This window comes from Centrocercus urophasianus, unplaced genomic scaffold (genome assembly GCF_019232065.1).
Source record: "Centrocercus urophasianus isolate 14NV4802_14NV808 unplaced genomic scaffold, USGS_Curo_1.0 seq_41, whole genome shotgun sequence".
NCBI lineage: Eukaryota > Metazoa > Chordata > Aves > Galliformes > Phasianidae > Centrocercus > Centrocercus urophasianus.
The window spans coordinates 1,776,425-1,790,049 of NW_024884989.1; the positions used below are offsets into that span (position 1 = coordinate 1,776,425).

Genomic DNA, 13,625 nt, shown 5'->3' on the forward strand with positions numbered 1-13,625 from the left:
CACCCTGCTGTGACACCACCTGATACACCCCTGCAAAGGTTCCAAGCAGGAAAAGACATTTACAAATGAAGCTTCCAACAGACATTTATTAGTTTGGGTTGAAATCAATGCACATGAAGGAGTGTCGCTCCCGTGTGCTGCACACCTCTGCCGTCAGTTCAGTACAGGCCAACTGGGATCATACGGCCAGGACTGCAGCCTTTCTCCATGACCAGCCTTACAAACACAGCCATCAACAGAGCAAAGTGAGTCAGGATCCTTCCCACCTCCTTCCTGGCCATCCTCCCTGCCCTACCAGCACTGGGTCCTGGGGCCTCATAGGGTGGAAGCAGGGATTAATTTGGGGGTCAAACTGAATCAAGAGCTCTTCCTTGCCTTTGGCTCCCTGTCAGCCCAAGCCAGCAAAGTGGCTCTGCTATTCCCCCTTCCAAAGAAGGCCAGGGGAAGGCCAGCACAGGGAGGGCCTTTCTAGTTCTTCAGGTCTGTTGTCCACAGTCAATGCCCACATTGCACCATGTGTGTGGCTGCAGAGTGATGAAGCCAACCAACCACAGGGCGGGGAATGAAAGAGCAAGGAGTAAGAGAAGCCTCATCTGCCCCACCAGCTCCAGGCTGGATGCTATTGAAGATGGTCCGTCTTCTTGAGCAACAGGCACAGCACCTTATTGCAGTGTGGAGGCACCTCGTGCTGCTCCACAGGGCTGGCAGAGCAGAGGGAAGCACTCTGACCTGCAGTGCTTCCTCCAGGGTTCCACATCCCCAAAGCAAAGGGTACAGGGAACAGCAGGCAGGTACTGTGGGATGCAGGAGGTCACCAACAACAGCACAACACGTAAGGAGGCTTCACATTGAGACCTCAGAAGATACCAAAAGCAGGGTTCCACCTGCATTGAGTTTTATTGAGATGAATGTACCATTAGGTGCAAGGAAATGAGACTGATGGTTGTGATCTCACTGACCTGGGCATGCAGGACAGTGACCCAGGCAGGAACACCATCTCAGGACTGCAGCAAACAGCAGCAGCACTGAGCTGAAGGCCTCAGCAGCTTGGCTATGGGGCAACCAGAGCTCTTGGGCAGCCACCAAATGGCCCCCACATACCACCTAGTGGAGCCACCCATCCTACAGGGCAGGCAGGTTTTGGAGATGTGAGAGCTCTTCACATCCTATAAAGAAGAACCCTTGTGCTGTCATGATAGCCATTAGCAGCTCCAGTTGTGCCATGTAAACATGGATCAAAATGCTGACATGCTCAGAGGGGACACCAGCATCTGAGGCACTGGGAGACCTCGTGGTGCTGTGATCTTTCACACAGGGATTACGTGCTGGTCATGGTGCCAGGCCTGGAGGCACTGGTGGGCACTGGTGGTCAGGGCTGAATGCCCTCCTGGCAGTGCAGGTGTCCCTCACCTGCTCTCTCCAACCATCCCTGCCATGTTTCTCATCTCCTGTTTGGTTTCCATTTCCCATTGCATTTTCCCCTGATCTTCTGATTTTTTTCTCCTTTCCTGCTTTGCTCTGGTTTCCTTTTCCTTTGGAGCTGAAACTGAACCCAGTAACAGTGAGCTGGGGAGGGCAGCTCATCTGCCTGTAATTCAACACACCACGTCTGTGCTCAGGTGACAACTTCACAAAAATCAGCCCTTCGTTCAGTTGCCTTTAGGGATGGCCCTTCCCTCCCACAGCCCTACCCAGAGCCATAAAACCAATGCAAGCACAACAAAACCCTGACCAGAGACATTCCCCACGAAGAATCCTTTGGAATCAGCCCACAGAGACTCACAAGGTGGTACAAGGCCAAGGATGAGATCTGCAACAACAACATGTCCAGGGATGGTGGATGCTCCCCACATATCAGCTCCAATGCTTGTTTAGTTGCCCTGTCCAGGTGAAGAATATCACTGGATATTCTTGTTTGCTGCACACATCTCTTCCAAGCTGAGCTAAGGTGGAATTCAGTGTTTGTTGATGTCATGGAGGTTTGGCCATTGATGTGGCACCAAGGAAACATGCCATCATTCAAGCTTGCACCAGCCTGCATGGAAAGTCTCGTCGGTAGCAGTGCTGCAGTGGGAAGCGTGAATAATGACGGGAGGTTGGAACTCTCAGAGGAGAGCAGGTTGTGGACTCTGGCTGGAGACCTGGGCAGGAAAGGAAAGAAACAGGAGACCATGGGTCGCAAGTGTGTGATCCCCTTGGTGCTTCCTTCCGTGTCCTCAGCATCCTCCCAGCAATGACCACTGCTCCTCTTCCAAACCCTCTCTCAGGACTCAGTGGGGCTCTGACACTTTTCTGCAGTGACCAACCCACAGAGCAGGGCTGCAGCCAGGTGGTCCCTCACACCCTGCTTCTTTTGTGTGTCCCACATACCAGTGCCAACCAACCCTCCCCGCACTTGGCAGCTTCAGCACCCCCAGAAGTCCTTGTCACAAAGCCCAGCACACTACCGTGGTCACGTCCCATGCAGAGGAGCTGGGAGCTACATGATGGAGCAGGTGAAGCCACAGCACTCCTTGAGCAGGGTGAGGCCCGTTTTGGTCATGTACGGTGCGGAGGTTTGCTGCCCCCTGGAAGTCATTTTCTTCTCTCTGACAGGAGCTACAGAAAGAGGCACTGTAAGCTTCAGGTGTGTTCTTGGAGACAAGGACATAAGCCCACTGCTTATTCTGAAAGGTCCTCTCAGCACAGCACTGCTGCCCCAGAGGAAGGCTGAATGGATGGCACGACTTGTTGCTTTAGTCAGTGCATGACGAAATGGAAGGAGCTGATTAGAAAGGGCCTGATGAAGTACACGAACCACAAAGTGACACCTGCTCATCCCAGATCTCCTAGGACATGCTGGCTGAGAAACGTATGGAAGCATTGCATCTCTACTGACTGGTGATGTTTCCAGCACCAGCACCTCCCCACACTGAGCTAGTTCTACACAGAGGGATGAAATCTTGGCACCAGACTGCTTAGGGAAGGGAAGAAACTGCCAGGGAGGTTCAGTGCAAGGAATATAACTCATTGACCACCTACTTGCTTTCTGGAGGTAGCTTTTGGAGAGCTTACTTTGCAGGAATTCTGCCATTTCTTTGTCTTCTTCTCTCTCCCTGCAACAAAGAGATTGTTTAGCACATGGAAAAGGAGCAACGAGGCATCCAGAAACATCTGTCAAAGCGTAATACAGATCTGAGGAAAGCTTGCACTGTCCTCACTGCAAGGAATAACTTGTTCCCAGCTACCTGAGCCTCTCAAACTCCACATCGTCCACCAGGAAATCCCGTGTTTCCACCAGCTTGTGGATCTGCTGCACCAGTTCCTCCTCCTTCTGCTTCTCCTCATTGGACTTCTCAGTCTCTGCAGCACAAGAAGTGTATTTAGCTCCTCTGCAACCCTCCCATGCAAAGTTGAGCCAAGCCAAGCTTGCTGTGCTCTGCTCCACCTGGGAGTGCCTATGAGAGTGGGGGTAAAAGCCAACCCAAAGTAGGCTCCAGGATCCAGATACAGGCTGCTAAATAAGCAAAAATCTCACCTCAACCCACCCAGGTCTGGTGTCATCAAACTCAGATTTTTGAGTTTTGCCCCTGAAATTTCCATGGGGATGAGCACTATGAGATGTAACTGTGAGCTTCACAAGGCAGAGGGTCACAAAGTCAGATTCAGGTGTCATCCTCCTGCCAAGATGTGCTGAACCCACATTTCCCACACCAGCATACCCAGCTGCAGTGCCAGCATGGTGCTGACCCATGGAGAGCCCCAAAAACCCCACCTGGCTGCCTCTGAGCACCATGACCCATTTGTGTCACACATATAGGAACCTTCAAAGCCCATCTGGTCCTACTCCCCTGCACTGAACAGGGACACCCACAGCTCCATCAGTGCTCAGAGCCCCGTCCCCTGACCCTGGGTGTCTGCAGGGATGGGGCACCACCACCTCCTTGTGCAGAGAGTTAGTGAAGCCCTGGGAAACTCTCACATCATGCAAACTCATGTTCTATACAAACTAGTATATAGCAGCAAGCAGAATGCACAAAAATCCTTGGGGATTGGACTAGAGGATCTTCACAGGTTCTCTCTTGCTCAAAGCACTCTGTGATTCTATAAGATGACAGAGCTAGCGCTGGGGAGTGTTAAATATGGACAGCTAGCTTGGGTGGAAATGGTAAATGCCTGTGTAGCACTATTTAATAACAATTTCTGAATTCAGCAGCCAGCTCCAAAATCAATCCAGCTCAGGATGGATCAATCTCCTGTCTTCCTTCAGCTAAATAAAAATGCAGCAGAATTCACAGCATGGAGCCAGCCTGCAGGCAGGGTCTCAGCAGCTCCCTAAGCTGTGTATTGATCTGCAGCTTCAAGTCTGCTTTGTATTGATGGGAGGTGCTGCTGCAGGGGTCTGGGTAGAAGGAACTTCTTATAACCTTTGTGTTGTCAGAAAGATCCCCAGAAAATAATTTGCTGTGATATTTTGGTGCAAATAAGGCACTTCACTCTGATGCCACCAGAAACATCAGGTTGGGCACAAACATACCAGCTACATGGGGATAGTTAATGGTCTGCACTCCTGGGTTAGAGCACATCAGAGTTAACATACCCTCCATACAAACACTGCTTTTTTCCAAATTGCTGATGTCACAGTCCATCAGGACCACCCCTTTGAACTACTAAGGGCACTTTAAGCTCAAGCTTCTCACTGCTGCCTTCAGCAGCAGCATCTCCGGGAGCATCCCAGTGTGGGAGCTGGCCAAGAGCTTCCTGGGCTTCATGGAGATCTTTCTGCTGAGCGCATGGCAGGGTGCAGCTCTACAGAGCCTTACCAGGAAGGGCAAGGAGCTTTTGAAGCTCCTTTTTCAGCCGGCTGATTTCTTTGCAGAGCTGAATGTCATCCATCCTGCAGAGACACAAATGGAATCAGGGCGGTTAGCGAAGCAGAAATCTCATCAATGACAACAACACCTCAGTAAAACCTGGCATGTGCGCCAGGCGATAGCATGGATAGCATGGAAATGGGGTGTGGGCTGTTGGCTCATTGAAATCAAGGAACTGTGATCTGTTCTTCATCCCGACAGACTTCATTAGTCCTCCCAAGCTCTACCAAGAAGCCAACATGAAGCATGACCTTCCCAAGGCCATCCAAGCCTCCAGTGCTGCAATGCACCGACACTGCAGGCACATGGCAGAGCAGCCAACCTGGCACCACACAGTTGAGATTTCTCACAAGCTCCACGTCTGTGAGCAGTGCAAAAGCCCTAATTCACGCTCCGTGTCTGCAGATAACACACGATTGGATCCACGAGCTGCTGCCACAGATGTGCCCCTGGCTCCCTGTGCGGTGTGCATTGCTAAGAGCCCTGTCTGCTTCTCCAGTAATCCCGCAGCCCTTCGCTGAGTCACCCCGTCAGGATGAGTCACACTGGAGCTGGGGGCACCAGAAATATTAATTAGAGAGAGGGAAACCAACAGAGCGACAAAGAGGAACCCTGTGTGATACTGCTGTAGGAGGAGAACATCCCAAGTGGAGGAAGCCTTTCCTCTTGGCAGAAGTAATGAATTGGCAATAATAAAAGTTGTCATTTCAGTACAATCTGGGAGATAGCAAAGGCAAGCAGCCGGGTCGTTGCTGCTGGAGCTGGGGTTGTCTCTGCCACCTGAGACATCTCGTTGCAGCAGGTTTCATTATCTTCCAAGCATGGACATCTCAGCAACGTTGGAATGTACTGGTTTGACATTTTCAACAAGAAAACACTGATTGCTATCTACTGACAAGGCGACTCACATCCCTGTATGGTGGCACACAACAGAGGTGTACGTCTCCCTGAGTCCTACAGTCCACCTGACCTTAAATATGACTTTTATTTCCCCCACTGTGTCAAACGCCCCACTCCAACCCCCAAGCCCTATCCGTTGTAGCCCTGGTGTGCGGAAGGTTCCTGTGCCCCCAGCAGGGCAGCCCCAGCTCCTCCTGCCCAGCAAAGCTGATGCTCCCATAGTTTCACACCACAGGTCTGATGCTCAAGCTCTGATGTGCAGCCCTGCTGTTCCCCAAAACACCCAAGCAATGAATGCTGCAGCTGTATCCACCCCAGGATGTGTTTTCTGTAGGTGATTCCCAAGTGCAAGCCAAGGAAGAAAACAAACAATGAGGTAAGAAGAACCACGAGCTGTGAGTTTTGACAGCACCTGTGAGATTTAGGTGCCAGTTGCCATGGAAAACATTCAAGCAATTCAGCTTTTGTGACTCCCAGAAATCCCCTGCAATCCCAACAACAACACCTCAGCTCCAGGTGTGTGGTGTGCGCTCCCTGTGCCAGCCCAGCACTTCTGGGGTCAGCCCAGGGCAGTGCTGGCAGCCCTGTCTCCATGGCTCTGGCTCAGAACCCAGTGCTGAGAGTATTGTTTATTCCATGCTGCAAATGAGCCTTGCTTTTTCCTTTGCTTTTTCTCAGCTCCCTCCCTGTCTGCTAAGCCAGTGTTAGGACTGTGTGCACCAATTGGCTCCAAAGGAGCCGTGCAGCTCTGTCACATTGGCTTTTCTCTTGTCACCATCCCTCTGTGTTACAGTGGCTTTATTTCTGCCTCTTTGGCAGGGCCACATTGATTCTGGCACTCTGTGGACACAGATCCTCTATGCTGATGCTCCAAAAGGGGAGGAAGGGCTGGGAGACCATAAGGTCTCCTCCAACCCACCCATGATGTGATACGATTCGACGATAAACTCAGGTTCTGTGGCTGCCCATGTCAGGGAGCAGCAGTGAGCCCCAAACCTCGAGTACCTTCCCATGCCCAGCCCAAGAGCATCAATCTGCAGAGAAGACATAGTGCTCAGAGAGGACCATGGGCACGTTTTAGCTCGGTCAAACTCATGCCCCCAATCCGCACAGGTTGGCTCCCAGCACTCACATGTATCGCAGCTCTGACTCCCTCCTCACCAGGATCTCCCTGATCCTCTCGATTTTGAAGAGCTCCCCTTCGATGTCATCAATAGTGGTGGAGGAGTCAGCCATGGAAATGATCTCATCCTCTGCAAAGGAAGCAGGAGCCCCGTCAGCCAGCAGCAGATGTTAACCAGGTGCTGAGGACAACAGGGCTGTACAGCAGACACTACGCAGCATCACCAGGCTACACATGCAGCTTCAATTTCTTTTCCAGGCTACCCACCAGGAGCTGCAAGAGGAGACAGCCCGACATGGAAAGTCACCACCAGATACAGGGGCACTGAGCTACTGGCAGATGTGTTTTGCCTTTATTTGTGCTCCACACAAAGCTGAGCACCAGAGCAGCTCTGCTCACTGCTGCAGCTGCATCAGACCCCTTGGCTGAGCAACCTCAGAGACACAAGCCTGTGTCTGCCTCCTCCTCCAGGACATGCCAGGGCCCATATAACACAAAACCAACAAGAAGTCATAGAGGTGAAGGTCCCACTGCAGCTCCCATTCCATTGCAGGGTGGGTGAACCCCTCCAAAGTACCTGGCAGGGCAGTTCAGCTTCCTTATCTCCTGAAGTGCTGAGCATCATCTCTGCAACCCACCTGGGGAAACTGAGTCAGGAAAAAGGGATGCCATTTGCTCCAGACCAGAGGCAAAACCATCCCAGCAACCACAGGAAAAAGAGGCTGTTGTTTTTTAGTGGCAAGTTCAGGGATAGGCAGGATGAGAGCCCAGAAGCAGAGCTCTGCTCTCACCACCAGCTTTGTCTCTGCCAAAGTCTGATGTCCCACAGCTCCCAGCCTGCTCTATGGGATGACAGCTGAGGTTCTGCTCCCAGGCCAGCTGCCACCTTCCTGCCAGCCCAGCTCCCAGCATCACATCACCCAGCTTGTTATCACTGATGTGCAGCAGTGCATTCATCACACAGTGGCTAATCCAGCTCTCCTGTGATGTACAGGCAGCACAGGGTGGGGGGTGGGGGGCTCAGCAGCTACAGCAAAGCCAGGCTATGAGAAACATTAACAATCACATATATCAGGGGAAAACTGAGCTTCCTTTGGATCCCCACAAGGCACATCTCTGCTCGGAGAGTTTCTGCAGCCCTGTAGAGCAGGGAGAGGTTGCTGTGAAGGCACAAGGCAGAACACTCCACACAGTGGTTCTCTACCCATCGCATAGAACTGCTGGAGAAATTGTCCCCAGCGAGGCATGTTTCTGAAGCTGCTGGTGGAGAAAGTTGAATAGCAGAAATATATGTAGTTTAGGTTGGTGTGACTGGTTTGGGGAATAGCTTTCCACTCTTTCTGGCTTAGAAACTCATGAGGATTAATTGTAGCACATCTCCCTCTCTTCCAGCCATGCAGGTACTTTCTACCAACACCTTTACATGGAATCCTTAAACATTCCCCACCCTAAGCTGTTGGGATGCTCTCAGGAGCCCCACCCTGATGGACCACTGGATATGTGAGCTGAGCACAGAGTGGGGTGGGATGGGCTGCCTTCTGGCAGCTCTTGTCCCTGCTGCAAACGGGTGCTGGAAACCCTACCCTTAGCCTGCTTTCTACTGGCCTGAATGGGTTGCTAGGGGACTGGACTGTGGTTGCTATGGGACCAAGGATGCAGTTTCTGCAGGACCGGACTGCTGTTGCTAAGGGACCGGACAATGGTTGCTAGGGGAGAGGGATGCTGAGCTCCCTTGTCCCAAGCATCCACCTGCTCAGCCACCCCAGGATGCCCGTGGCCCAGGGGATTTCGTGCACCTGAAGACAGGCAGGTGGCCCTGGTCACATCTCCCTGCAGCTGACGGGGACAAGCAGGTAACAACGCACGCGAGGTTGCAGATGGAACAGCCACCGTGTGCCTGTAGGCTCCCTGGGGCTCGGCTGTAGTTCAGTGTGGCTGTAGATCTGTCAGAAAAAGCTGCATTGCTCAGCGTCACTTCTGCAACCAGGCTGAAATGACAAGGCTGATTATTTTATACGTTCTCCAGTAAACAAAGAAACGAGCTCACTGCAGCTCTCATTAGCCAGGAACAAATCTTGGAGCACAGGGGTGGGTCTGGGGGAGGGAGGCTGTCACTGCTGGTCTGGGTGGGTGAGGGAATAGCCCAGAACATCTTTGATCATCGGTGGCAGAAGTACTTGGCTCAGGTCATCAGCCAGCTGCTTCCCAGTGGGTGAGCACAATGGCTTGGAACAGGTGTCAGCATCACTCCTTCTCCCTTTTCATCCCAGAACCTCATTAGCAGCAGCCAGCCCGTCTGGAAGAGGCAAATCCTCACCTGTGTACCAAAGGGAGGAGGAGGCTGGATGATTTCTGCCCACGGTCACTTCCAGCAGCAGAGGCTGAAGGTTAGGAGTGTACTGTGAACCAAGGGCAGGTGGGCATCACACAGCACAGCCATGGCTGCAGGAGCTGAGCTGGAGGCTCCCATTGGTGATGGGGTGGCACTCTGTGTCCCAAAGGTGAGACTTATCCTCAGACACACCAGGGAAGGTGTCAACAGAGCTCTAATCAAAGAGCTGCTTAAAACAGGAGAAGGGGCAGCTCCAAGTGAGAGCTCCTGCAAAAGGAAGCCTGTGGACCTCTGGGGGAGTGCACTCTCCCCACTGATTCCTTAAAATCTGCCCCAAGCACCTTCTCACCTTCTAAATTCAATGAGGAATGGGAAAAATCCTCGGGATCATAAATGCCAAGCTGCTGCTGTGCTTTTGGGTAAGGGTGAGGCCAGCATCAGCCAATCCTTCATGCTGCATTTGACACCAAGATTGCCCAAGGGCTCTGGAAGTGGGGCCAGAGACACCAGAGGCTGTGTGAACACCCAGGGAAAGGGACAAACTGCTACACTTCTGCATGAAACCCATCCACCAAACCTCATGAGAAACCAGTGAATCTGTGCAAGAGACCAAAAGGCAGGAACCCTTCCGGAAACTGGAACGGCTACCAGAGAAGTCCAGGAATCTGCATCGTTGGTCCAAGACACCTTCTGGACAAGGCTGTGAGCAACTCCATTTACCTGCTAAGCCTGCTTTCAGCAGGGAGTTGGACTCGAAATCTGCAGAGCTCCCTCCTGATCCAAGTTAATCTGCAAAGACCAACTGAGTTTTGCTTGGCTCTTCCCTACTAGACCAGGAGATGCCTCCTCCAGACAGATGTGGGGTGATATCAAGTTCCTGAAGCCCCAGCTACACACATGGGCTAAAGCACAGCTTCCCTTTGCAGCCTGGGGTCCCCAGGGCTCCATGCATCCACTGCAGGTGTGGGAAGTGGGAACACTCAGAGCTCAGGAGGGACTAAACCTGGGCACATGGTACAGCAGGCAGCTGGGCAAAGACTTCCCTGGAGGTGGTTTTACTGAACGGGTCTGTAACACCCAACTCTCAGTGCCTCCTTACATCTGGGCCCATGCTTGTGGTGCTGAGCATCCGTTCAGGGATGCAGGATGACCCACGTGTGTGCAGTTCCCACAGATGCACACGCCAATGGAACCAGGCACAGGCATCAGCCCCACACTGCCCACAGAGCTCTCCAACAGCCACTGCTTCAACCTGGCAAACTGAAGAACAGGAGAAGGCTTTGATTTCAACTTGGGACTGTTCTGATCGTCACACACAGCCCAGGGGAAGAGAGTATCGTTAATGAGGAGTATAATAGCTGGAGACTCTCACTCCATATGGCTTTGATGCAAACATTTAGACAGCCAGCAACAAGCCCAGGATGAGTCACAGCAGCAGCCAGTGCAGGGTTGAGTTGCAAGTGATTTCTTTCATGATTAAAGATGGGCAATAGATTGGCAGTGCTCTGGGGAGGGAGGGCAGAGGTCTTCACCTGGGCTCCGTCCCAAGAGTCTTTTAATTCAGCTGCGGGTTTTCTCTGCCAGGAAAAGCAGTGTGAGCAGGGGGCATCCAGCTCATCAAAACCAACCCTTGTTGATTAGTGCATATGTGATAATGAGAGCAATCGCAGTTCTCTGCCCAGCTCTGGGCAGTGTTTGCAGAGGTGATATGGTGCTCACACCCCTGGTGCCTGCAGCATCTTCAGCACACACAGGCACTCCAGACCTGGAGGACAAGGTCAGATCCCTGCAGGTCCCCCACCCAGATACCTGCCATGCAGGGGCAGGATGGAGGGATAAGTGCTGCTGTGCTGGAAGATACAGAGGAAGATAAAAACTTCAGGATGCTCCCCATGGAGCTGAGCAGCACCCGCACACTCGCATCCAGCTGGATGCTGAAGTTTGCTCTGTGCCTCCCCTTTTTGCCTTTCTGGCTGCTTGCCGCTGTCCTGCTGCACGCAGAGGTCTGGTGGGGAGCAGAACGAGATGGGAGCAGAAGGGGACGGGGGAGATGTCGGAGTGCGATGCTGCCTCCCAGCCCTGGGGCTCGACTGCGGGTGACACCCGGCTCAGATCCCGTTTCCTACAGGAGGAACTGCTCAGAGTGGGGAAAGGCAGCAAAGGGCCGTGCGGGCACCCCAGGCTGCCCATCACAGCCATGCCCACAGCACGGTGCCTCCACATCTCTCCGGGCTGCACCAGCCGTGCGGAGGGCTCCATCCCCCCTCCACCACTTCATTTCCCCCAGCCATCCCTCCATCCGCTTCTTTCCGTCTTTTCTCTCCCCCCATGCAGCCCTCCCACCCAGCGGGGGGCTCAGCGGCTCCCCCATCCTCTCTCCCCTCGCTTCCGAGACGCACCGCGAGGCTCCGCGACCCGACGTAGGTTGGGGGGTTTGGGAAGGGGGCAACAGCGGAGCCACCCGGGGGAAAGTTTGGAGCTCACCTGGCGCCGTGCTGGCGGGCGGCCACCGGGTGGATTCCAGCGAGCCGTACCGGGGGGGGGTCCGCTTCCCCTCCATCCTGCAGAGCGCTGCGGCCGCCTCGATTCTCCCCCGTCCGCACCGCTCGGAGCGGAGCGGCTCGGGGCTCCCGAGGCTCCCCGCCCCTCCGCCCGGCTCCCCCCGCTCCGCTCCCGCCGCGCCCTCTGCCGTTCTCCGCCGCCCCGCTCCGCTCCCCGCCCTTCGCCCGCACCGCGGCCGCTTTCTCTCTTTCTCTCTCGGGGCGGTTCGGAGCTCGGCTGGGTGTCCTCTGCCGCCGCGCACCCCCAGCCCAGCCACAGCCCCTGCCTCTCCAGTTCCGTGCCACAGACTTGAGCAGCTTCAGCACGAACACGGTCCCGTTCAGCCCAATGCATCCTTTGTGTCTCTCAGCGGGGCACGGCTCGCTGCAGATAAATAAACCGTGCGACAAAAGCGGGACAAAGAAAAGATGGTTGGCAGCACTTTGGGAGCACAGGGGCTGGGCATGGGTCTAAAACCTTGCAGGGATCTTAGTGATCATAGAATCACAGCATCACCTCATTTGGAAAAAATCATCGAGTCCAACCATCAGCCTGATCTGCCATGTCCCACCCAAGGCCACATCCATCATTGCCACCTCTGGAACACCTCCAGGGATGGGGACTCTGCTGTAGCCCGGGGCAGCCCTGGAGGTGTTCAAGGCCAGGCTGGATGGGGCCCTGGGCAGCCTGGTCTGGTATCAAATGTGGAGGTTGGTGGCCCTGCGTGTGGCAGGGGTTGGAGATTCATGGTCCTTGAGGTCCCTTCCAACCCTGGCCATTCTGTGATTCTGTGAATCATTAAGATTGGAAAAGACCACTAAGATCATCTATTCCACCCACCAAGACACAACCACCATGCTCACTAAGCCATACCCCTACGTGCCACATCTGCCTTTTCCCTGAAAACCTCCAGGGATGGTGATTCCACCACCCCAATGCTTGTTCACCGTGGCCACAAGGAATGAGTGCCTGGATCAGCTGTGCTCTGCATTTAAAGCACTCCAGAAGTTTGCTTTGCTCTCCCCAAAAACACAGGATCACCTTTAGCAGCGCAGTCGCACTCAGAACTGTTTGCACACCCATTGCACACACTGCTTGCTCTGCTCTGCCCAATGCTATCGTTGTGTACAAACCTCTCTTGCAGAAGATGCTCTACGTCCTCGAATCCACTGTAAAGAAGTTTTAATGGATCCACTCAGACACTGGAAAGGTACTGGGAAGCACAAAGAGCACTGAACTGCCTATTCCTGCAGAAGGGCATGTATGTCTGGCCAGAATAACAAGATGGGAGTTATTAAATAATTCCATGAGCTTCTTTTCCTTGGGATTTGTCAAAAATTCAAGCTCACATCTCTCAATCCACTATTAACACGACTCCAGCGTGTGATTGTGTTTCCTGGCTCAGAATTCCTTTTCCCATCAGCACAGGCCTGCTGTTCTCACTGCTATCATCCCCTCTGCAGTCCCAACCTGATTACAGCTGGAAATGCTTTCAAAGGTCCAAAACCACAGCCCTACTGCCAACAACGTCCTTCTCTGCTCTGATAAGGTTGGCATGAGATCACTTCTTCTGTTGCTCGATTTCTCCAGGCAGGGTTTCTTAATACGAAAGGTGAAACAGAGCTTAATTTTACAGTTAGCTCCTACTCAGCTCTGTGTCTGTGTGCGCAGTGTTATGGTGTCAACACATCTGATTTCAAGGGAAAAAAAATTGCCTTTGGCCAAAAAAGTAATTCCTATCACAGCAAAAGCAGTGGAGAAGTGATGCACAAAGAAATGTATCTGTGCCCAGAGAAATGTACAACTGAAGTCAGCAGATAGAAGAGGAAGAAGGGAAGGGAAGGGAAGGGAAGGGAAGGGAAGGGAAGGGAAGGGA

The 13,625-nt window shown here is 53.2% G+C and overlaps 1 protein-coding gene across 1 annotated transcript; it reads right to left on the reverse strand.

Annotated features, from left to right (window-relative positions):
• Positions 1-1,186: 1,186 nt before the first annotated feature.
• Positions 1,187-11,768, reverse strand: LOC122168230 (bMERB domain-containing protein 1-like). Its single transcript, XM_042833397.1, has 7 exons — positions 11,693-11,768; positions 6,886-7,006; positions 4,803-4,876; positions 3,228-3,342; positions 3,022-3,095; positions 2,448-2,598; positions 1,187-2,141 (listed from the first exon to the last, which is right to left on the reverse strand). Exons 1-6 carry the CDS (start codon positions 11,766-11,768, stop codon positions 2,480-2,482), a joined length of 579 nt encoding a protein of 192 aa, XP_042689331.1. The 3' UTR covers positions 1,187-2,141; positions 2,448-2,479.
• Positions 11,769-13,625: the final 1,857 nt, after the last annotated feature.